The following is a 24,503-nucleotide window of genomic DNA, read 5'->3' as shown; positions in this document are numbered from 1 at the left end:
TTTCTTTCTGTGCTTTGGAATGGTTTGACTGAGGTGGCAGAACTTGTGCAGCTACTGGGGCCTGGGGCCTTTGGCGGGAGAAGCAGGCTGTTGACCACTTTACCCTCCTCAGCTGTGCTTGACTCCTTGACCACCAAAAAGGGGGCAGATTTGGGAGGAAAGGAAAGCAGGAGTCCTGGCCCTCAGAGGGGTCCCCGTGGCCACCTGTAGGCAGCGCAGCTGCTGGTAAACAGGACGGCTCCGTGTCAGGCACACCTGGCTTCCCCACGCCCCACCTTGCGGGCCTCTTCCTAGGCTGTGTGAGCCCAGAGGTCCTCACCTCCCATCGGAGGGACGGGGAGTCCTGGCTGCATGCAGGGTTCTGGGGATCCTGTGCCACATGCTGCAGTCACAGTGCCCGGCACACGGCTGGTACTGGGCGCCGAGGTCCTGGCTCTCCCTCCCCTGGGCCCGGAGGGTCAGGGCGCACGAGCACATGTGCACCAAACTGGGAGATGACTTCCCGCCGCGTATGCCGGGCGTTAGCTTCCTTTCTCCTCCTTAGCCTCCCTTGTTGGATCCCGTAGGTCGGCATCCCGGGTCTAAGCCCCCAAAGAGGCCTCCGGCCAAACTGGGGAGACCGTGATGGAGAGCTGGCCATCCCAGGAACCTGACGCTTGGGGTCAGGCCCTTTGTCCACTGGAATTTGGCCAAACTGCTGGCTCACCAGCCCCAACTTAAAAACGGACGTGGATTACGCACCCGTGTGCTAGATACCACGCTGCACACCTCAACCTTGCTGTCTCCTTGCATCTTTGCAATCACCTGCTAAAGGTAGAAGGCCTCGGGGTATTCATTTACAGATGAGGGAACTGAGGCTCAGGGAGGTGAAGTGACTTTCATGGGGCCACCCAGCATATGGACGAATGGGGCAGGACCCAGCCCGCTCCGTCATCAGGACCCTTGGTGGTCCTGCGGGTTTTCGCCGACGGGCCCTGAGAGTCCCCACGGCCTTGCCTGGGAGGGGGCTGCTCTGCCCTGGCTCGGCAGGGGGTTGGTGAGTCCCACAGATGAAGTTCCACGCCTTGTCCTGAGGGCAAGCGAGGGCCGGGAAGATGGACGCCTTCTTTACACCCCCGAAGCACTGAGTTCTTACAGAAATCGGCCATCCTTCCACGTGGCCACCACACAGAACAGAAAGGATAATGGGCGTGGTTTGGGGCTCCCAGACTTCCTCCCGGCCCCTCTGGGCCCGCAGGGAGGTGGGAGGAGGAAGGGGAGACGAGGAGGCCGAGGTGGGGCCTTGCTTTCGCGCCACCTGCACCATCTCAGCTGCGAGGAGGATGGGACCCCCCCCACTCCTGCATGCCCAAGGGCTCTCAGTGACACAAGCTTTGGGCTTGGAGAGAGGCCCCAAGCAGCCCCCTCGACACGGGGAGCAGCTGTTCAGCCACATCCCTCCTACAAGGGGCTCCATTCCAGGAGACCTGGGGCCCTGGTTCTCGGCCAGCACAACAAACACCCAGGTTCATGTGGGCTTTCGGCTCCGCTGGCGCAACGAGGCAGGATGCCAGGAGGCCTGTGGGGTGTCTGCTCTCCACCCTGTGCTCACCCCAGCGTCCGGTGTCCCAGCAGCACCGTCAGGGAAGGAGGGTAGCATTCCTTGTCATCCTCCCCAGGCCACAGCGTGTGGGCAGGGGCCTGGCCTTCTGACTCCTGGCGCACTTCTTCCCCCCGCTGTGTCCCCCTGAAGCAAACAGAGGCCCTGAGTTCCGAGCGCTTCCACGGGCCCTGCCTTGTCCGGGCCTTGAGGCCAGGAGAGAAAACCCAGAGCAGGTCAGAGTGGGGAGGGGCTCAGAGGCAGCCACGCCCGGGGAGCCGGCAGTCTCTTGGGGTTCTGCCATTGAAAGACGCTTTTAGCAAGAAGATGCAGCCCCCAACCTCCGGCCATGTGGTTCCCCCGCCTGCGTGCCCCTACCCGCGGCCCCAGCAGCTTGTGACTAAGGAAAAACATGCAGCCACGCTGATGCAATTAAGGAAATGTTATTTCTCAAATGCTGCCAGGTCCTCGGGGTTGACCCCGAGACCCGGGAGGACAGCACGCAGGCGTGTTGGGCCCACGTGGTCACTCGCGGCCTCGGCCCGGGACGGTCCCTGAGCAGCTGCCGATGGCCGTGGGATGGGGGCCTGACGCCTGCCTGCTGCTTGTCCAGGGGGCCGGGAGGCGTGGGCCAGGCCCTTGGTGGGGGCCCAGGGAACGTGCCCGCCCTTCCCAGGTTGTGGAGGGAGAGGAGGGGTCCACAGCGCCCGCAGGTGAGTGGCCCTGGGCTCCCAGCCTCTCGCGCAGCCTGCCTGTGGTGTTTCAGCGTGGCAGTGAGTGTGGTCAGCAGACCCCTGCACCTGCCCAGAGGCTGAGCTGGGCTCCTCTGTCCTTCTCCGACTCCTGTCCCTTGGGGGGACGGGCCTGACAGTGGGGAGGACCCACCTCCCCGCCCCAGCTCATCTGCCCTGCCTCCTGTGGTGACCGAGAAGGGGCCCAGGAGGCCATTCCCGGGTCCACCCCTGAAGGGTCACAGCTGATGTGCTGCTTCCCCGACCCCGGGGTCTTGGCTCTTAGAAGAGTGAGTGAGGGCTCAGCCCAGCGGGCAGAGGCTGTGGGGAGATATTATAATTCCTGCCTCCCCACCAGTGTCCCACCGGGCGCTGAGGGGCAGCACCTAGGGGTGGCCTTGGGCTGGACCCAACCTGGAAGGTCAGGTGGTTGCCAAAGGGCCGGGAGTCCCCGGAGTCTGACCTGACGCCCACCCGCGCTGGTGGCCGGGGCCCCGCCCTGCCCACGTGCACCATGGAAATGAGAGTCCCCACGGCACTAGTTAACGACGTGCAGCTGCTCTGCCGCCTCCGGCACCGCTGTGTTGTGGCGGGGTAGCTAGCAAGCCTCTGACTTGGAGGGCAGAGAGGGCCTGTTGTGACGTCCAGAGGGCCCTGGGGGCTGCTGCCCTGGACGCTGGAAACTGGGAGCCTTGGTGCGTGAGGGTAACCGCAGCCAGAACTCACCTGGGTGTGGGAATGGGGGCAGGAAAGGGGAAGGAGCCCCGGAAGACAAATGTTGGTGGCCCAGAAGGCTGCAGACCGCCAGGGACCCTCCCGGTTTACCGGGTGTGACCCCTGCTGTACCATCGCCGGGTGATTGGGACAGGGGTCTCTGTGGCCCCAGAATCCTGGTGACACTGGGCAAAGGGCAGCTAGGGGCTCAGAGGGATCCTGCCCTCCCCTGCTGACACCCGATCGCAGGCTCTGATCCGACCTGAGCTGCTTGGCCCCAGGGAGGCTGCAGATGAGGACCTCTTCTTAAGCCTCCTGGTCACTTCCCCCGAGCCCAGCAGCCTGAGGGTCTGGAAGGGGGTCTTTGAGGGGGAACTAGGTGTTCTGGACCCTGAGGAAGGCTGAGCGGCCAGCTCTGGCAAAGTCTGTGTTGGGGGAGCCGGGAGGGCTTCCACGGCCCCCGTGGGACCGGGGGCGGTGTGAGTGGCTGCCCCCGACCTCGGCGGCGGTGAACCTCCCCAGCGCCCTGGAGGTGCTTTGTTTGGAGTGGGCCGCGCAGCCCGGCAGCAGCCGTGGGCGCAGCGGCGGGGCTGTGCGCGCGGCCGGGCTCGGGGGGGGCGGGGCGGGCCGGGGGCGGCGGGGCGGCGGGGGCTGTGCTGGCCGGGGGCCGCTCTGCGCGGCGGGCGCGGGCGCAGGCTGAGGGGGCGCTGCGTGTGCCCGCAGGCAGCCCGGCGCCGGGGACAGCGGCCGCGGGGACGGCGCGCTCCTGGACACCGCCGGCCTCAAGATGAGCGACCTGGACTCGGAGCTGGTGCCCTTGCCACCGCGGTACCGCTTCCGGGACCTGCTGCTGGGCGACCAGTCCTTCCAGAACGACGACAGGTAGGGCGCGGGGAGGGGGCGGGGGGAGCCGGCGCGCGGAGTTGTCCGTGGTGCTGAAGGCCAACGCTGCGCCCGCGCGTCTGGGGCCCGCGCCCTTCAACTTTCCCGGGTTTCCGGGACCCAGCGAAGTTGGGGGGGTGGAGGGGGGAAGCATTTTCCCGGGAGGAGCGTGGAGGCTGGGACGGGAGGCTCTGGGCTGGGGAGTCTCCCCAGAGGCCAATCCCCGGGCCAGCCTCCCTGGCTCTGCCCACAGGCCCCCAGTCCCGCTGGCAGCTCTGCTGATTTTGGGCACGAGCCAGGGCCGGAAGCGCCACGTAGCGAAGCCCCGCAGGCTGGCTGAGGGCTGGCGTCCTACAGACGCTGGCTGTGGTCATTTATTATTAATTAAGGGATGGTGTCCTTCAAGTTCATGTTGTGGTCACTTACCAGGGATGACAACATCCCCTCACCTCAGATTCTCCTGGGGGGCAAAAAGCAAAATAAACTTGAGTCTTTTGGCAAAGGACCAGCAAAATGAGCCCTTGGAAATAATTCATGTGCTGGGGAGGCTGGCAGGAAGCTGGGAGAAATGTTGCTTTTCTCTGCCCTTTCCCCAAATAGCTGTCTCAGTAAACACCCAGCACTATAGCTCTGTCAGCCTCAGGGGAAGTGCTTTTATGCGTGCAGGGACTCATGCTGGAGCCTGTGGGACTTCGAACCAGAACCACTTCCCTTGCAGCGTGTTGGGGGAGGGGCCCTGGTATCTGCGGGTCTCCTTCCCCACCCAGCCCTGAACTGGGCTCGTGAATCTGCAGTTGTCCCAACAGTGCAATTATTCAATTTAGCGCTTGAAGTCCATGAGGTTGACATTTGTCAGGGCACAGATCAGGCTCTCAGGATAATCCACTGTTGAAGCTGCAGCTGGGAAAGAAATCGTGCTTGTGAAGGAGGCCGGCATGTAAGGGCTGTGTGTGAGGCTTGTGGAAAGTGAGTTTAAAATCCATTCTGCCTGCCGGAAACAACATCCTTCCAGACCTCCCATAGCGTTCAGTTGCACTCTCCAGGTAGAATCGGGAGGAGAGATGGAACCCAAGGTCCTCAGCCACATAGAACCGAGGGTGCAAGCCCAGCAGAGAGGCACATTGAGGCCGTGTGGTTTTGTCTTGTTGGACTGAGTGCTGTGGTGATAGATAAACCCACCCGAAAACACACACCCAGGTGAAGAGCTCATTTAGCTACCTGGGTGGGTAGAGGCAGAGAAGGGCAAGGCTGGGTGCTTCTCTAAGCCAAATGTGAGCTCAGCACCTTCCTAAGTCAGCACCAGCCCCTCACTGCCTGCTCTGCTGGGACTTGCTGAATTCTCGATAACAGCAGCCCCAGAGGTTCTTTCAGAGGCGGGCAAGAAACGGCATCCATCTCCCCAAGTGAGCCTTGGTGCCTCCAAATGCTCCAGAAATGCCAGTGACTGCAGCTGATGTAATTGCAGTGACACATCCCTTAGATTTTAGGAGTGGATGGCAGGTCCTTGCTGTCAGCCAAGGGTGGTGTGTGTCTGCCTGGAGGGAACTGTCCCCGTCCCCTGGGAAATGGGAAGCTGGCACTGAATCCTCCACCGTGCTCTGGAGCCTGTGGCTTGGGTTTTTTTTATTGTGGTAAAGTATACAAAACCTAAAATATAAAGTGACGTTTGCTACACATACATCATCACCACTATGTAGTTCCAGAGCGTTCCATCAGCCCAGATGGAAACCTTATACCCGTGAGCATTAACTGCCCTGCGGCTCCTGGCAACCCCCCAGTCTCTGTTCTCCTCGGCCTTGTTTTCAGGGGGACAGTGTTCTGTGTGCTACAGGCCCAGGGACTTTGTGCTGTGCGCTCATGGCGTTCAGAGATGAGCTGGGGGGGGGGGGGCGGGGGGAGTCCTCCAGAGGACAGGCCCCCGTGGTCCCCAGGCAGGCATGGAGACCCTGCGCCGCCCGTGCGGAGAGGTGGTAAGGATGTGTCTGTACGTCGGGTGAGGGAAGGGAGCAGGTGCCGGGGCTGCGAGGCTGCGGGGCGGCCGGAGGGCCCGAGAGGCTGGAGGCCAAGGAGGCCAGCCTGCCCCACCAGCAGGGCCCTGTGCACTCAGCCAGTGCTTCCCTGTGCCCCGGGGACAGTCCCACAGAGCCTGGGCTGGGCCAGGGCCGGGGTCCTGGGGCTGCAGGAGGAAGGGCCGGTGGCCTGGGCAAATCGGCACTGCAGAGGGGGCGTTGTGAGTCCGGGAGCAAGAGCTGTGCTTGCCCTCCCGCCACGCGCTCCTGGGTCCCTGCTGCCTGCGCTCCTTTCCAGCCCCGCTCACGCGCCCCGGGACGGCCTCTGGGGGGTGAGCGGGGGCGCTGCTGCCCTACTCCCGGCAGGCTGTGGGTAGGCGGCCAGGGCTGTGGGCTTCCTGTTCTCCAGGGAAATAAAGCCACAGCCATGAGTCACCACAGCCTCACACACAGTGGCCTTGGGGGGGGGGTTGCTGAGCCCACGTGAGCGAAGGCGACTGCTGGCCAGCCCTCTTGCGGCGGGGGGGCAGCGAGGAGGCAGGCAGAGCCAGGACTGGCTCACCTTCAGGGGCAGCCAGGGTCCTAGGGGACCCTCGTCACTGCCTGTGGCCAGGTCTCAGGGCTCCACCACACCTCACACCCTCTCTGCACTGCGGTGCGGGGGACACGGGCCGTCCCACCACAGGCTCGTCTCCCACGAGGAGTAGAACCAGCCAGAGGCTGGGGTGGGCGGAGCCACAGGTGAAGAGAAGGCCCGGCCAGGTGTTCTCCTGGCCTGCGTGCCGGGGACCAGCTGCTTTCCCCAGCTGCCTGTCCGGCCGGGACCCAGCCCGCAGTGGGAGGTGACGTCAGGGTCCCTGCCCACCTCGCTCCCAGGCATCTAGTGGAGGACGGGGTGGGGGGTGGGGAGGTGTGTGCGCCCCTCTGGGGGCTCCGGGGCAGCGCAGCCGCCGAGAGGTGAGGAGGCCGGGCCTCCAGGGGTTAGTGCGCTGCCCAGAAGGGCCCTGTTCCCTGTTTCCCTAAGTTCTCGCGGCAACAGAGGACGGAGCCTGGCTGCTTCTGTGGGATGTTGTTTCACCCAGCAAGCCGAGAAGTGGGGAGGCAGGCCTGCGCTGCGGGGGGCGCCCTGAGGACAGACCCCTGCCCTGCCCCGCAGGAGCCACTGTTGGCAGCCATGGCCCCCAGGGCTGGACCCTCTGAGCGCTGGGCTGGGCTCCGGGAGGGGCAGGCAGGGCTCAGAGAGGTGCCTTTGGAGCAGGCCCAGTCCCCCGTGGTCCCCTGGGTTCTATCCGCGCGGGGGCCGAGTTCAAGCCCCCGGTGTTACCTTTAAATTGCCAGGGCCTGCCTTCGGCTCAGCCGCGGCCAGGATGGGGCAAGGTGGGATCCCGGCCCCATCCTGGCCTTCTTGCCCCGCCCTGGCCAGGGGCCTGTGTCCATCACAGACCTGAAGACCTTGGAGGACACGGCCCACCTGGGGAATGGCGGTGGCCCGGGCTGGTGGGGCCCAGGCAGGTCGGGGGTCCCCTGCCACCTTCAGTTCCATGCAGAATAGAACCGGATGGTGCTGGGGTGCGGGGGACGTGTCGCCCAGCACCCCGGAGTGTGAGCCTAAAGCCAGACGCCTCACCTCCCGCCACAGCCCCTTCGCAGCCCAGAGCAGCCACCTGGGTGTTCAGGCCCAGTGCCCTGCGGACGTTGGTCACCCCTGGACAGCTGCCAGCCCTCACGCCTGCCCCTCCAGCGGGCCCCCAGCACTCCCCGCTTCCTCTGTCGCCCAGGCCTGAAATTCCCGTGCTCACCTCGGCTCCCCCCACCCGAGCCCAGGGTCCTTCGCCTCCTCCCGGGGTTGCCCACGTCCTCCGCAGCTGCGTGCCTTCTCCGGCCGGCCTCCGTCTCTGCCGTTGCTGACTTTAAACCACCGACGGAACAGTGGCGAGCGCGCCGGGTGCGTGTGGACACTGGGAGCTGGCCAGGACGCCGCCAGGCGGCTCTCTCAGTGTCCCTGTGTCTCTTGGGGACTCACTTTCCTCTGTCTGCGTGATTGGACCAAGGAAAGGCTCAGGTCCTGGCCGGCTCTGTGTGCTGGGTCGCAAGGGGGTAAGATTGATATCGGTCTTTCTAGCACTTTCTGGGCCCGGGGCTCCTTTGCCTGCGTCTCTGCCACGCGCCGCTGTAGGGCTGGGGCCAGTGTTACCTGGGGGCCCCCCCGCAGAGAGGGGCCGGGGCTCCCGGGGGCAGGCCGCGCCTTCCTCCCACCCTGTGTCCCTCCCTCTGCGTGAGCGTGAGGGGGCTTGGGTCACCCCCGGTCCTGGGAGGCCAGGAGCAGGCAGGGTGGACAGCAGATGGAGGGTAAAGGAATAAGAACAAACGGGACGGGGAGGGTGTGGGTGACGGAGGGGCGCACAAACGTGTGAGCAGCGGCGTGCTCACCTCCACACCAGCCGTGGACACCGAGGCGGGTCGGCGGGGCTCCTGGACCTGAGTCTGCACTTGGAAGACAGCCACACTCTCAGCGATCCGGGCTTAGGGCTACACCAGTCAGTTCTGCACCGAGAAGGGGCCCTGGCTCCCCTTCTGCCCACGTCCCGAGGACCCTGGGGGCGACCCTGAGATGGCGAATTGGGCGTCCCCGGGAGCCGGGTGCTCATCCGGGCCCTGGTGTCAGACATCTCAGTGCATCTTTTTGCCTCTAAGCCTGCATCCCGGGGACTTGTGTGACGAATCAGAATTCCTCCCAATCAGTGCAAAGCAGAGCACAGACATCCAGAGAGAAGGTGGCCCGCATCCTGCCGTGTCACGGAAACCATGCTCGGTTTCTGTTTCACATTGCCGTTCCCTTCACTCCTGATATGCTTCCCACGATGTGCCATTTGCCGTTGAAAATTCTGTGCACGCGTCATTCGGCTTCATCCACTTGGAGTGAAAATGGGAGGTGGGAGTGTCCAGGATGTGTCTCAGGCAGCTCAAGCTGTGTGACAAAACACCCAGCCAGGGGCTTCACCAGCACACACTTAATTCTCACAGTTCTGAGGCTGGAAGTCTGAGATCAGATACCAGCCAGGGGTGGGGGGTTGGGGGGTCCTGGTGGGACCTCTTCCTGGTGTACAGACTCCTCACCGTGTCCTCACGGGAGACAGAGACACAGAGAGCACGTGCTCTCATAAGGGCACTAATCCCATCTTGGGGCCCCACCCTCGGGACCTCATCTAACTTTAATCACCTCCCAAGGCCCCACCTTCTAACACCATCACACTGGGGGTTGGGGCTTCAATGTGAGTTTGGGGAGACACACACATTCCATCCACAGCAGGCTTGGGGAAACAAGGTGGACACTACAAAAGAGATGGCCGGAGCTTCCCGGTGGCGCAGTGGTTAAGAATCCGCCTGCCAAGGCAGAGGACACGGGTTCAAGCCCTGGGCCAGTAAGATCCCACATGCCGCGGAGCAACTAAGCCCATGCGCCACAGCTACTGAGCCTGCGCTCTAGAGCCTGTGAGCCACAGCTACTGATCCCGCGTGCCACAACTACTGAAGCCCTTGCGCCTAGAGCCAGTGCTCTGCAACAAGAGAAGCCACTGCCACGAGAAGCCCACGCACTGCAACGAAGAGTAGCCCCCGCTAGCCGCAATTAAAGAAAGCCTGTGCACAGCAAAGACCTAATGCAGCCAAAACTAAAATAAATTAATTAATTTTTTTAAAAAAGAGATGGCCAGTAACCTTTCACGGGGTTAAGCTCTGCCTTGATTTCAAATTCCTTACGCCCTGAGAACATCCCAGGATCCCTGGAGGGAGAGCCTTCCCCTCTCCCCTCACCCACGGGGTGCAGGCTCCTGGCAAGTAGAGGCAGACCCCACAGGAAAGGGACCTGTTCAAGGTCGCACAGCTGACTGGGGGAGCTTCAGGAGAGGGGGTCTGCAGGAGAGAACTGCAGACCCACCGCAGTGCTTTGAATAAGTGTCCCCCAGATTCATGTCCACCTGGCACCTGGGAACGTGACCTTATTGGCAATAGGGTCTTTGCAGGTGTCATTAAGGTAAAGATCTTGAGATGGGATGATCTTGGATTTAGGGTGGGCCCTACATCCGCCGACTGGTATCCTTGTAAGAAGAGAAACATACACAGGAGAAGCCTTGTGGAGATGGAGCAGAGACTGGGGTGACGTGACCACAAGCCAGGGCTGCCTGGGGCCACCCGGAGCTGGAAGAAGCAGGAAGGACCCTCCCCTGGAGCCTCTGGGGGAGCACAGATTTCGTGTGGCATCTATGGGGCATCTCCTGAGACTCGTGTCTGCACTGGGGGGGGGGCAGGAGGAGAGGAGGTGTCTCCTCTGAGAAGTCGGGGAGCCCTGGGTGGTGCCCATGAGGTGATCAGAGAGACTGGGGGGGAGCGAGTGAGGGCTCCTGGCTCTGGGTCTGCAGCCGGGGTGGAGACCAGGGAGGGGGCGGCACATAGCTGGCTTGGGGAAGACATTTCCCTGGTGCCCCCAAGCTGTCCTTCTCGGCTGGTTTGTTTGGTCCGGGAATATTGTGTTGCCTCTGGTTATTAGGGTTCACTAACTCCTTTCAATCCAGAGTGGCTCCTACCAGGTGTGGCCTCACCAGGTCCCCCACCCTAATCTCCAAGCCGGTAAAGATGGTGAGATGTCACCCCCAGGATCTCCTTATTTGGAAGTAGGGTCTTTAGAGATCATTACATGAGCATGAGGTCATTGGGGTGGGGCCCTAATCCAACATGACTAGTGACCTTTTTTTTTTTTTTTTTTTAACATTTGTTTACTATTATTTTGGGCTGCACCGGCTCTTAGTTGCGGCATGTGGGATCTTTGTTGCTATGTTCAGAGGATATTTTAGTTGCAGCACGTCGGATCTAGTTCCCTGACCAGGTATCAAACCCAGACCCCCTGCATTGGGAATGTGGAGTCTTAGCCACTGGACCACCAGGGAAGTCCCTACTGTTGACCTTTTAAAAAAGGGAAATCTGGAAACAGACCTGGAATGATCCTCTCTCACAGCCTCACAAGGAGCCAGCCTTGCTGACACCTTGATCTTGGACTTCTGGCCTCCAGAACTGGGAGAGAGTGAATTTCTGTCGTTCAAGCCATCCAGACTGTGGTACTTTGTCACATCAGCCATAGGAAGCTCATGCCCATGGCAATTTTGTGTTATAAGTAAGGTTACTAATCAGTTGTCTGAGTTAATCACCAGGAGGTTTTGGGCCCTTTCTGGTCACAGGGGCCCTTTGAAAGCAAGAGTGTTTTCCCTGGCTGGAAGTGGAAGAAAAGATTTGGGGCACAGGGGAATCTGACCCACGATTGCCACCTTAAAGGTGGAGGGGCCCAGGCAGGAGGGCAGCCTTTAGGGGCTGAGCAGCCAACAGCCAGCAGGAAAGGGGAACCTCAGTCCTACAGCCGCCAGGAGCTGAATCCAGCCAACTGGATGAGCCTGGAGGTGGATTTTCCCCAGGGGTCCAGGTGGAAACCCAGCCCTGCTGATGCTGATTTCAGATACGTGGGAGCCTAAGCAAGACACCAAGCGAAGCTACACCCGGTCTTCTAACCTCAGCACCGCGAGTATATGTTGCTTTAAGCTGTGAAGTTGGTGGCAACTTGTCATACAGCATAGGTGGCTGATGCGCCAGGCCTCTGGTCCTGCAGAATGTTCTGCTGTCTGTGTGTCTGGTTGCCTCTTGGTGGGTGGTTCAGCTTGTTGCTCTGCCTCCGATATTCCCGTAAACTGGATGTAGGGTCTGAAGGTCTCGTGGACGGAACTCGAATGTTTCAGGCAAGGGAAGGTTTTAAGTGCCACCACGGTCCCCATGTTGCCCCACATCCTGGCTGTCCCTCTGTTAGAGATGGCCACAGGGACACGACGGCTTAACGATGACAGCCCAGCGCTTGCACTGGGCAGGTATGCAAGGTGATCCGTCATCATACGACCATGCGTTCCCCCTCCTTGGTGCAGCTGAGGGTGGCAACCCCACCGGATGTCCTCCCTGAGCCCCGCGTTCTGTGGCAGCTTAGACAAGCTCCTTTCCTGTTCTGCTCCACCCTCCTCGAGTATAAGCCACATTCTTCTTTAACTGGTGGTTTTCCTACATCAATGGGAGCTAGTTGTACAACCCAAAACATAATTCCTGCTGAGAAAGCAGGAAAACACGCTCAATCCTTTCCATGTAATTACCAGTTTTCAGAGTGTATTATAGCAGCCTCAAAGGATGACAGCCGAAGGTGTTTTTTCTGGACTACTCTTTCTGGGTTTCATGTATTGACCAATGGCCTTATATAAGTTCACTATGTGTGATGGACTGAGCGATGCCCGCCTCCCAAAGGTGTACATGTCCTAATGGCTGTGACCTGCAAGTGTCTTAGGTGACAAGAGGGGCTTTGCAGATGTGTTGAAGTTAAGGATCTTGAGATGGGGAGACAGTCCTGGATCATCTGTGTGGACCCCATGGGATCACAGGGCTTTTTGAAGAGGGAGGTGGGAAGGCCAGAGTCAGTTTCTGTTTCTGAGTCTGTTTCTGTTTTGTTATGTTCATTCATCTTATTTTTAGATTCTATGTATAAGTGATAACACAGCATTTGCCTTTCTCTTTCTGAATTATTTTACTAAACATAATACCCTGCAGGTCCATCCACGTTGCTGCAAATGGCAAAATTTCATTCTTTTTTTTTTTTTTTTAGTGCTGACTAGTATTCCATTGTATTTATACATACGTCTTCTTTATCTGTTCATTTGTTGATGGACACTTAGGTTGCTTCCTTATCGTGGCAATTGTAAATAATACTGCTATGAACATTGGGGTGCATGTATCTTTTTGAATTAGTGTTTTCAAGGATCTGGGGGATATATACCCAGGAGAGTGGGATTGTTGGATCATACGGTAGTTCTATTTTCACCTTCTTGAGGAAGCTCCATACTGTTTTCCACAGTGGCTGCACCAATTTACATTCCCAGCGACAGCGTTCTAGGGCTCCCTGTTATCCACATCCTCGCCAACATTTGTTAATTGTGGTCTTTTTGATGTTAGCCATTCTGATAGGTGTGAGTTGATATCTCATTGTGGTGGTTTTTTTGTTTGTTTTTTTTTTTTGCGGTATGCGGGCCTCTCACTGTTGTGGCCTCTCCCGTTGCGGAGCACAGGCTCCGGACGCGCAGGCTCAGCGGCCACGGCTCATGGGCCCAGCCGCTCCATGGCACGCGGGATCTTCCCGGACTGGGGCACGAACCCGTGTCCCCTGCATCGGCAGGCGGACTCCCAACCACCGCGCCACCAGGGAAGCCCCTCATTGTGGTTTTGATTTGCATTTCTCTGATGACTGGTGATGTTGAGCTTTTCATGTATCTGCTGGCCATCTGTATGCCTTCTTTGGAAAACTATCTGTTCAGGTCTTCTGCCCATTTTTTAATCCAGTTGTTTGGGTTTTTTTGTTATTGAGTTGTATGAGCTTTGTATGTACTTTGAGTATTAACTCCTTATTGGTCATATCATTTGCAAATATTTTCTCCCATTTGGTAGGTTGTCTTTTCGTTTTGTTGATGGTTTCCTTTGCTGTGCAAAAGCTTTTAGTTTAACTAGGTCTCATTTGTTTACTTTTGTTTTTGCTTACTTTGCCTTGGAAGACAAATCCAAAAATATATTGCTACGACTTATGTCAGAGAGTGTTCTGCCTTTGTTTTCTTCTAGGTTTTATGTTTTCAGGACTTACATTTAGGTCTTTAATCCATTTCGAGTTGTTTTTCTTTAATATGGTGTTAGAGAGCATTCTAATTTCATTCTTTTACATGTAGCTGTCCAGTTTTCCCAGCACCCCTGGGAAAGAGACTGTCTTTTCTGCATTGTATATTCTTACCTCCTCTGTCACAGATTGACCGACCATAAGTGTGTGGGTTTATTTCTGGGCTCTCTATTCTGTTCTATTGATCTATAGGTCTGTTTTTGTGCCAGTACCATACTATTGTGATTACAGTAGCTTTGTAGTATAGTCTGAAGTCAGGAAGCAGGATACCTCCAACTTTGTTCTTCTTTCTCAAGATTGCTTTGGCCAGTCAGGAGCTTTTGTGTTTCCATACAAATTTTAGAAGTATTTGTCCTAGTTCTGTCAAAAATGCCATTGGTATTTTGACAGGGATTGTATTGAATGTGTAGATTGCTTTGAGTAGTATGGTCATTTAAACAATATTAATTTTTCCAATCCGTGAGCATGGTATATCTTTCCCTCTGTGTCATCCTCAGTTCCTTTCATCAGTGTCTTACAGTTTTCTTACAGATCTTTTACTTCCTTAATTAGATTTATTCCCAGGGTTTTTTTTTTTGATGTGATGGTAAATTGGATTTTTTTAAACTTCTCTTTCTGATAATTTGTTGTTAGTGTATAGAAGTACAACACATTTCTGTATATTAATTTTGTATCCTGCAATGTTGCCAAATTCATTGGTGAGCTCTAGCAGTTTTCTGGTGGTATCTTTAGGATTTTCTTTGTATAGTATCATGTCATCTGCAGACAGTGACAGTTTTTACTTCTTCCTTTCCAATTTGGATTTCTTTTTCTTGTCTGAGTTCTGTGGCTAGAACTCCCAATATTGTGTTTAATAGCAGTGGAAAGAATGGACATCCTTGTCTTTTTCCTGATCTTAGAGGAAATGCTTTCAGCTTTTCACCATTAACTATGTTGTTAATTGTGGACTTGTCATATGTGGCCTTTATTATGTTGAGGTTGTTTCCTGTATACCCACTTTGTTGAGAGTTTTAAACATAAAAATATGTTGAATTTTGTCAAAAGCTTTTTTTGCATCTGTTGAGTTGATTAGTATTCTTCAATTTGTTAATGTGGTGTATCACATTGATTGATTTGTGGATATTGGACCACCCTTGCATCCCTGGGATGAATCCCGCTTGATCATGGTGTATGATCTTTTAAATGTATTATTAAATTCATTTTGGTAATATTCTGTTGAGTATTTTTGCATCTTTGTTCATCAGTGATGTTAACCTGTAATTTTCTTTTTTTGTGATATCTTTGTCTTGTTTTGGTTTCAGGGTGATGCTGGCCTCATAGAATGAGTTTGGAAGCATTCCTGAGAAGGGTAGGTGTTAACTCTTCTCTAGTGGTTTGGTAGAAGTCACCCGTGAAGCTATCTGGTCCTGGACTTTTGTTTGTGGGAGATTTTTACTACTGATTCAATTTCATTACTGGTAATTGGTCTGTTCCTATTTTCTGTTTCTTCCTGGTTCAGTCTTGGGAGACTGTGCATTTCTAGGAATTTGTCCATTTTTTCTAGGTTGTCCATTTTATTGGCATATAATTGTTTGTAGTAATCTCTTATGACCCTTTTGTGTTTCTGTGGTATCAGCTGTAACTTTTTCATTTCTAATTTTATTGATTTGGACTCTCTTTCTTTCTTGATGAACCTGGCTAAAGGTTATCTATCTTCTTTACCTTTTCAAAGACGCAGCTCTCAGTTTCAGTGATCTTTTCTATTGATTTTTTTTAGTCTCTACTTCATTTATTTCTGCTTTGATTTTTATGATTTTTTTCCTTCTATTAGTTTTGGATTTTGTTTGTTCTTCTTTTTCTGGTTCCTTTAGGTGTAAAGTTTGGTTGTTTATTTGAGATTTTTCTTATTTCCTGACATAGGCTTGTATCACTGTCGCTATAAACTTCCCTCTTAGAACTGCTTTTGTTGCATCCCACAGATTTTGGATCATTGTGTTTCCATTTTCATTTGTCTCCAGGTATGTTTTTATTTTCTTCTTTAATTTTTCCAGTGATCCATTCATTGTTCAGTAGCGTATTGTTTAGCCTCCACGTGTTTGTGGTTTTTGCAGTTTTTTCCCTAGTTTCATAGTGTTGTGGTTGGAAAAGATGTTCTATATGATTTCAGTTTTCTGAAATTCATTGAAACTTGTTTTGTGGCCTAGCCTGTGATCTATCCTGGAGAATGTTCCACATGCACTTGAAAAGAACATGTATTCTGTTGCTTTGAGGTGAGACGTTCTATGTATATATTTATTAAGTCCCCCTGGTCTAATGTGTCATTTAAGACCAGTGTTTCCTTATTGATTTTCTGTCTGGATTGTCTGATCCATTGATGTAAGTGGGGTGTTAAAGTCCCCTGTTATTATTGTGTTACTGTCAACTTCTCCCTTTATGTCTATTAATATTTGTTTTATGAGTTTAGGTGCTCCTTTGTTGAGTGCATATATATTTATAATTGTTGTATATTCTTCCTGTATTGATCCCTTGATCATTATGTAATGTACTTCTTTGCTTCCTGTTACAGTCTTTGTCTTTTAGTACAGTAAGCATATTCTTAATATGCAACCATCACCACCATCCATCTCTTTCATCCTCCCAAACCAAAACTCTGTCCCCATTAAACATTCACTTCCCAGCCCCTGAAGCTAGCTTGCTCTACCCGTCGCTTGATTTGCTTTGTCTGTCTTATTGCCTGAAGAATTCTTTCTTTATCCTTTAAGCCCAGTAGATTCATGGGATCAATATCTGGGTGTGGCACATCCTGTACCTTATTTTCCTGGAGCTCAGCATGTAGTTCTTTCATCGTTATACTGTCTAAATATGTTTTAAATACTTAAAACAGGTTGGGGCCTCTATCCAGGGCACAAGCAATTCTTTGGGTGAGTGTTCCCCCAGCTCTCAGCTCCTGGACACTCTGCTCTGCATCTGCTTCTGTGCCAGCAGGACCGTCCCTCTGTCAGTAACTCCATTTTCAGTCATATCTTTTCTGGATCGGGTTCATTAGTGATCCCGTGTGATTTAGTATTTGGGCTCTCGGTTTGTCTCCAAAATTCTGTCATCTCCCTTTTTTCCCTCACTCTGTTGAGATACCGACGTATCTCATTTTTGAGCTTGTCCCTGTCCAGTGGGTTTAGTGTTTGAAGCCTGTTTAGGGAATTCCTTCTACTCCAAGTCATGTTTTATTGTTGGCTGGGTTCTGTGTCTTACAAAGTCCATCCTCTCTGTATCCCCATTTTTTTCTTCTCTCTCTCCCTTCCTTCCTTCCTTTTAAAAAAACTGTTTATTTGAATTGTGGTAAAATATACCCAAAATGTACCATCTTAACCACTTTAAGCGCACAGCTCAGTGGCTTTAAGCACATTCACGTTGTCGTGTAAGCATCACCACATCCATCTCCAGATCTTTCCCATCTTCCCAAACTGAAGCTCTGTCCCTATGGAGCGCTAACTCCGTCTCCCAGCTCCTGGCCCCCACCACCTCCTTTCTGTCTCTGTGGATTTGACTATTCTAGGTCCCTCAGATAAGTGGATCCTACAGGATTTGTCCTTTTGCGACAGGCTTATTTCTTTTTTTTTTTTAATTTATTTATTTGGTTGCACCAGGTCTTAGTTGTGGTAGGTGGGCTCCTTAGTTGCGGTAGGCGGGCTCCTTAGTTGTGGCTCACAGGCTCCTTAGTTGCAGCACATGGGCTCCTTAGTTGCAGCTTATGGGCTCCTTAATCGCAGCACATGGACTCCTTAGTTGCGGCTCGTGGGCTCCTTAGTTGTGGCCTGTGAACTCTTAGTTGCGGCATGCAAGTGGAATCTAGGTCCCTGACCAGGGATCGCACCTGGGCCCCCTGCATTAGGAGCATGGAGTCTTAACCAATCTGCCACCAGGGAAGTCCCACAACTGGCTTATTTCACTCAGCAAATATCTTCAAGATTCATCCATGTTGTAGCCTGTGTCAGGAGTACCTTCCTTTTTAAGGCTGGGTAACATTCCACTGCATCCACTATGGTTGTCTTGTGTACTTTGAGAATGTCCAAAACAGGTCTGGGAAGACCCCGCCACCTGCTCCTCTGTCTGCCCCATCTCAGGGGACGCCAGCCACCCCTTTCCTCACCCCTGATTGAATCCCCCGCCACCCAGTCCTCCAGGAAGCCTGGGCTAGTTCCACCCTCAAACACACCTTGGCTTCCACCTGGTTCCCCATCCTCCCACCCACCACCCCTGCCCCACCCCCACCCAGCCAGCAGTCCCCCCCCACAGAATGACACAGGGCTGCTGTGTGGCAGGAATGAAGCCCTTTGGAAGAAGGTGCAAGTGCTTGAGCAAAAGGACAGCCGACCTTCCCGCCTGTCGCCTACCCCACCACACATAGCCATGGGGTCTGAGTCTGCCTGAGCCCCGTGGGAGCAAGCCGCGCTGGGACTCCTCAGCGCCTGGGGTCCGCGCTCCCTGCCTCGCCTCACGTGGGAGCATCCAGCCTGCCCACTGGACACCCCTCACAGTGCCCTGGTCCACACAGGAGGCGTGTCTGTCCTCCCCACACAGGAAAACACCACTAGACCTTGGATGATAAAAGTGGACCATTGTTTCCAAAATAAATCAAACTGTACCTAAATGATGCAGCAGCCAGTTGACAGGCCTCCCCCAGCCCACTCCCAGACGTAACCACCACACATCAGCTTGTATTTGTCATGAGATCCCGCCACACAAAGTGTTGGACGTCCTGCCCTCGTCACCTGACCTGACCCTGGACCTCAGACACCATCGGGACCTGCCAACCCACTGCATTCTCAAAACCCAGAATGGGAAAGACACAGCACTCAGGGTGGATGGGCTAGACACGCTGAGCCTTCCCCGTGGGTGGACGTGAGGCGTTGGCCATCCTGTGCCCTTACAGATGGCGCTCCCACAAGCACTCTGAGGTGGGCTGTCACTCGCTGCCATTGCTCAAGGAAATCAAGTTCTGGTGTCTGTGGACCCTAGAGTCCCAAGGAGCCCCCACCTCACAGCTTCCTGCGCTGCACAGGTGAAGGTCCCTGATGGTCTGTTGTGTGTGGGTTACCGACCAGGGTTCGTGGCCTCCTTAATCAATAGAAATGGATCAGAGGCCACGTCAGAAATTCAGGCAAGACTTTACTGGGGGCCCTGCTGCTGCAGTGGGGAGCGTGAACAAGTAACAGGTTCCCTTGCTCACTCGCTGAGTGGTGGGGGTGTCTGGTTCCTTTTATGGGCTGAGGGTAGGGGTGTGTCCAGGGGGTGGGGCCGGAGGCATGGCTTAGGAGGTCGGCCCACCCCTTGGTGGTGTGTGCAAGGGTCTCGCGCAGTACCCTGCTTTTGCTCCCCGCTCTTCAGAAGTAGCAGTTGGGCTTTTTGGTCTCTTTGTACCTTGTTGTCCATAATTTGCCCCAACTGTGCCTGCACGCAGTTATTTTTAGTCCCTTGTAGTTTCTTTGTATTTCGTTGCTCCAAGAGATGTTTGTTTTGGTGCAAGCACTGCAGCAAAGGGTCCCAGGTCCCAGCCTGTCTCGCGCGGACACACATGCAGAGGGGCCTCAGCGTGGCCCCGTGGACGGCGCTGCCCGTGCCCGTGGTGCTGCTGGCGTTGTTTTACAGTCATCGCCACGCGTCTCGCTCAGCAGCAGGCCCGAGGCACTTCCAGCCCTCCCTCTTTTGCAGCCGCTCCATGCCTCTCCCTCCATGGGAAGGGTAGGCAATGGCTGACAGAGGCTTGCCCCCCTCTGCCCAGGGCGGGCAGAGGCCTCCCAGTGCTTGGCCAGTACAAACACCTCGGCAGATACTGGACGGGATGGGACGTAGAAGGCGGTCGGGGGAAACGCACGTATGAGTGTTTGCTGAGACCACCGAATGGCTTTATCCCTACAAGGCAATGTCTGGGGAGGGGCCAGGCCAGGGGCTGGGTGTACCGAGGCCCACCTTTCTCTTGCAGACCTCTGTAAGCACCGGGCCCTGGTGGTTTGCTGGGTCACAAGTGTGGTGAAGAAATAGAGGTAGGCAGGCCAGCCAAGCTGGAGGCTCCGGTCTGGCGTCAGGGTTTGGACGCGTCGGCAGGGCCTGGAGCCCCCCGGCAGCCTGGACAGTTGTCATCTGAGCCCCCCTGCACCCAGCTGGGCTCCAGGGCAGCCAACCCACAGCCTCGGTCCTGCCAGTGCTACAACACCTGATAGCCATTACCTACCTAAGCGAGTCACCTGTTCTCGGCCTCCCTCGTCTGTGAAAATGGAAGCGATTGGGCAGAAAAGCCATACAATGTGGCAACAGGGATCAGAGGCTCAGTCAGCTGGTCGCGGGTGGGAGACCTCGCCCCACTGCTTCCTGTCTGGTCTCCAGGGGAAGGCACTTCCTCCCTCAGTGCCTTGGTTTCCCCGCTTTGCAAACGGACAGAAATCTGCACGCTTCCTCAAGCTGTCTGTATGCAGTGAGAGGACCCGAGCTCGCCCAGCACGGCGTCGGGCGCAGACTGGGCTCCAGGAAGTAGCTGCCTCATCCACGGCTGGCATCTCATGCCTGGCACGGAGCTGAGCCTGGCATGCGGGCACCGGTAAATGACTACCCCATGGACTCCCCGAAAGCTTTGGGGGGAAGGAAGTGGGGGAAAGGGCGGCCCCTGAGTGCCTGTGGTTGGGAGGACAGACAGCGGTGTCCCACCTGACCGAGGGGCTGGACCCACCCTACCTGGGCAGCAGGGATAGGGGCTGGCAGGTGTGCGTGGCTCTGGGCTGGCCAACTGGAGCCCCACCCGCGTCCCCAGAACCCACAGGCCGGCTGAGGCTCCCCTCTCCAGCAGCCCCCCGCCTGCGGAAGTGACCGGCCAAGAGCCGCTGGCTGTCACCGCGCTACTATTCCTCCCCTCCTCCCAGCGCCGTCACCGTCTGCATGACTATTACTACTACTTCCGTTGTAAGGCAGCCCCTCGAAGCCTGGGGCGCCCAGACCCCCTCGCACGTGGGCCGTCCTCTGGGCACCCGGCCTCCGGGGTGGGGAGGCGGCCGAGCCTGGGCGCCCTCGGGCCGCGGCGGCAGGGAGCCCGGCCGCCCCCAGTTTCCCAGCCCCCCTCGGCCGTTCCACTGCGGCGGCGGCGCGGGGAACGCGGGGCGGCGCGTGGAGATGGTAGCGCCCGCTCCTCTACCGCCACCCGCCGCCGCCGCCGCCGCCGTGCGCTCCAGCAGGATGGCGCGGGCCAAGCTGCCGCGCTCGCCGTCCGAGGGCAAGGCGGGCCCGGGGGGCGCCCCGGCCGGCGCCTCGGTCCCCGAGGAGCCTCACGGGCTCAGCCCGCTGCTGCCGGCCCGCGGCGGGGGCTCCGTAGGCAGCGACGTAGGCCAGAGGTAGGGGCGGGGGGGCGGGGCGCCGCCGGGAGGGGCTTTGCATCTCTGCGCTCGCATCCCGCAGGGGCTCCGCTCGGCTGCACCTGCTGCGCTGCCTGCAGCCCCAGGAAGGGAGGGACGGCCGAGGTCTCCCTCGGGACCCCTAGCCAAGCGCCCCAACCGCGCTGTGTGTCTCCAGCCCGCCTCGGGGAACCTGTGGTACCCCTGCTCCCTCCTGCTCTGAGAGGCTGAGCACAGAGGGCCTGCAGATAAGACCGGAGGGGAGAAGGGCAGTGGGGACCTGGGCGCTGTGCCAGGTGGCTTGGTGACCTCTGCCCGAGCCCTGTCCCACTGGAGGCCACACTCATGTTGGGTCCAGCAGCCACCTGGGGGGAGGCAGGGCCAGCATCTGTGTCCTGCTTCAGAGCTGAGCAGCGTGAGGCCCCGGGAGGCTACATAGCAGATGGGAGCTGGGGTGTATCAGGGCTCAGGCTCCCTGGGGCTGGTGCCTGGAGCCAGTGGCAGCTGAGGTGTAGGAGGCTGGTTCCCCAGCCAGGCAGGGGCAGTGCCAACCCCTGTCCGGCCCCTCCTTGAGGACCGGCACGGCACGACACCCTGATTTCACAGATGAGGACACTGAGGCTCAGTCTGCGGGGCTGATGCTTAGCCATCCCCTGCCCTGTGCCAGGAGCCGTTCTAGATGCTGCGGGGGAAACCGAGATGAATCAGACCCATTGGTGTGGGCACATGTCGTGGGCACGGAAACCTGTGCCTGGTAGAGGGAGGTGCAGGCTGGGCCGGGGCAAGGAGAGCGGGGCTTCCTGGGGCACTGGCCCTTCGGGGGGGCAGCACAGGGAGATGGGCAGGGCCTTCCAGGCAGAGGAAACAGCCAGGACCCAAGCCTGGGGCGGTGGGGGGAGGCGCTGTGCCGTGTCAGGGTTGGGGCGAGGGGTTGGCAGAGACTCAGCCTGGCAGATGGCAGACCAAGGGTGCCTGGGGAGCCTCCCCCCGCCCCTCCCGCTGGCCACATGACTTCTGGGCCCCTCCCCACCCTCAAACCCCATTTCCTGCTCCTTGACACGCCCCTGGGGGCCGCTGCCCAGCGGTCATTCCTATTTGCCGGAGGAGACTGCTAAGGCTGGAGATTAAGTGCCTCTAATGGGCACACCTGGTGGCCTCAAGCAGCTGACGGGCAGCCCCTGGGCAGGAGGGAGGCGAGTGCCGGCCAAGGTCCTGGAGACCAGATTCCTCTCTTCTCCATCCTCTTCCTGGAGGCAGTGCAGGGACAGAGGCATGGCAGGTCCCGTCCAGGCTGCATCTGAACCCGCAGTGCAGCATGGGAGCTGCGGTGGCAGGGACACCTCCTCCAGGGAGCCCTCCTCCCATACCCCCCCTGCCACCCCCAGTCCTGTGCTGATGACCCTTCATGTGAGCAGCCTCACTCAGTCCCCCTGCAGCGCCTGAGGTTCAGGGTCCTCATCAGCCTCCTTCTGCAGAGTAAAGGGAGTGTCTGCAGCTGCATAGCTGGCCCAGCAGCACCAAGGGCTGGTGCCTGCAGCTTCCTCTCCCCAAGCGTTAGATGCACACTGTGGAGTTTGCTCTGGATGGGAGCAGTAGGGAGCCATGGCAGGTTTCAGAGCAGAGGAGGACTTGCAGGCTTTGTTCCTTAGGAGCATGAGTCTGCTAGAGATTCCAGTAAGACCAGAGCAGGCAGGTGGGTGCCCTCTGCCGGAGGGAGCCCGTGGCCGTAGCTCCTGCAGCTGCCCGCATCCCGAACGCACCTTCTGGAGCCAGCCGGGGGCAGGGCTCGCTGGGCCACGAGGCCTCGGCCCTGCCCAGGGCGCCGCCCGACCTGCCCCTGCAGCACTGCACCCCCATTTCCTGGACGCTGTGGGGAGATAGTTAGAAACGTGACCTGGGGGAGGGGGTGACGAGGACCATCGCTTGAGAGCTTTGGAGATAAAGAGCCAGTGAGGGAGAGACTGGCCGTGTAATGAACTGTCCCGGAGGGTCACGGCTGGGCTAGGGCCCCTTCATGCCCCCAGCAAGCGACCCTGGGGCTGAGCGGCCTTGCCCCCATGGGTGCTGCCGTGTAGACTCACATCTGCTGGGGGTCCCCAGCGCAGCGCCCCACCTCCTGCTGAGTCTTCAGGAGCCCAGCCTCAGGTCAGGGCCAGGGAAGGCAAAGCTGGCCTGCATGGACTGGGGCCCGAGTTCAGGGGCCCCCACTGGTGGCAGGGGGGGTGCTTTCAGCCCTGGACCTCTGCTGACCCCTGGCCTTTGAGAGACGAGTCCTTGGGCCCCAACAGCTGTGTGTGGGAGGAGGGGCCCCAGGAGCCAGAATGGGGTGAGGGTGCTAAGGCCCAGAGCTGTGGCCCAGGGGCCAGCAGGAGAGCAGGGCAGGGCAGGGCAGTGTGCTGGCTTTGGGGGACACCCCTGCAGAGCCCCAGGCTGGTGGGGACAGAACCACTGGAAGGTGTAGGCAGGTTTCCAGGCACAGCTCAGGTCCCAGCCAGGTGCCAGGTGTGCTGACCTGGCAGAAAGAGGGAGGCAGAGGCGTGGGACAGCTGGGGCAGGTGAGGCCGGAGGGGAGGGGCCTGCTTACTCAGCAGGCCCCGCCCCCGTGGCTTTGGGTTGTGTCCCAAGTGAGGGGCTCACTGGTGGATTGCGGAGGGGACGTGGGGGTAGCCGGGAAGGCGTGGTGGGAGCCCTGGTGAGAAGGAACGGTGCCGCAGAAGGATCTGGGGGGTAGAATTCTGGGGTCTGAGAGTTGTGGGGAGTCATGGCCGGGAATGGGGAGCGCTCCGTGAGTGCTTAATCACCATGCCGCGTGAAACCAGCAACCCGCTCGGCTGGGATCCCCCTCCTCGCACCGGGCCCATTAACTGTGGGGGTAGCTATTTAATGCCTTTTACAATACATCTGGTTCTTACTTCAGGGCCATGTTCATTTAAAATCGCCCACTCGTTCCCCTTAAATAAGACATCTCGATGGATTAGTTACATTGTGGTCTCTTAATCTGGTCACGGGTGGTTTTTCATGCCTCTGGTATCTTTTTTTTTGGGGGGGGGGATTTGCATCGACTCCCCTATGGACGACGGGACAGCCCCGCCGCAGTCAGGGTTGGGAGAAGTCCGGGAGGCAGAGTCCAGGCTGGGGAGTGGGGGCCCTTGTGTGGGTGTGGCTTGGGTGGGGCCACACGGGTGAGGGGAGGAGTGGGAGGCCAGAGGCCAGGACGAGCTCTGAGGTCCCGCAGAGGTCAAGGGAACTCAGGGCCTCCGGGGAGGGGCGGCAGGAGGATCTTGACGGAGGAGTGGGAGGCCGCCGGGAGGTGAGGCCCATAAGCTGAGCCAGGAGGCTGTCTTCGCCCTCCCCAGGGGTAGTTTCAGGGGCGGGGCTCACCAACCCTGGACCCTCACCCGGAGGGGCATCCAAGGAGGGGCTCGCCCAGAGCTGGGCTGACGGGAAGGTTTTGGGAGAGAGGGGGAGCTCCAGCCGCGGGGTCTTTGTGCAAAG

General features: G+C 57.3%; 2 protein-coding genes across 10 annotated transcripts in view; one reads left to right on the top strand and one right to left on the bottom strand.

The window, feature by feature from the left end:
* RPL7A (ribosomal protein L7a) overlaps positions 1 to 24,503 on the bottom strand; it is a 187,105-nt gene that overhangs the window by 65,086 nt on the left and 97,516 nt on the right. The gene's annotated exons all lie outside the window — the stretch shown is intronic.
* KCNT1 (potassium sodium-activated channel subfamily T member 1) overlaps positions 1 to 24,503 on the top strand; it is a 67,956-nt gene that overhangs the window by 6,323 nt on the left and 37,130 nt on the right. For 3 of the 9 annotated variants that reach the window (XM_067040287.1, XM_067040281.1, XM_067040280.1), the window contains exon 1: positions 3,737 to 3,906. In XM_067040287.1, the coding sequence (XP_066896388.1) occupies positions 3,812 to 3,906 (95 nt within the window). In that variant the 5' untranslated portion in view covers positions 3,737 to 3,811. Of the gene's footprint in view, positions 1 to 3,736; positions 3,907 to 20,158; positions 20,225 to 20,559; positions 21,009 to 24,503 lie in introns of those variants that run through there. The other 6 variants (XM_067040286.1, XM_067040285.1, XM_067040277.1 and 3 more) reach the window with 4 other exon arrangements.

The sequence above is a fragment of the Kogia breviceps genome, chromosome 8 (genome assembly GCF_026419965.1).
Source record: "Kogia breviceps isolate mKogBre1 chromosome 8, mKogBre1 haplotype 1, whole genome shotgun sequence".
Lineage (NCBI taxonomy): Eukaryota > Metazoa > Chordata > Mammalia > Artiodactyla > Physeteridae > Kogia > Kogia breviceps.
The sequence above is the reverse complement of the archived record's forward strand: the minus strand, read 5'-3'. Positions and strand labels throughout refer to the sequence as shown.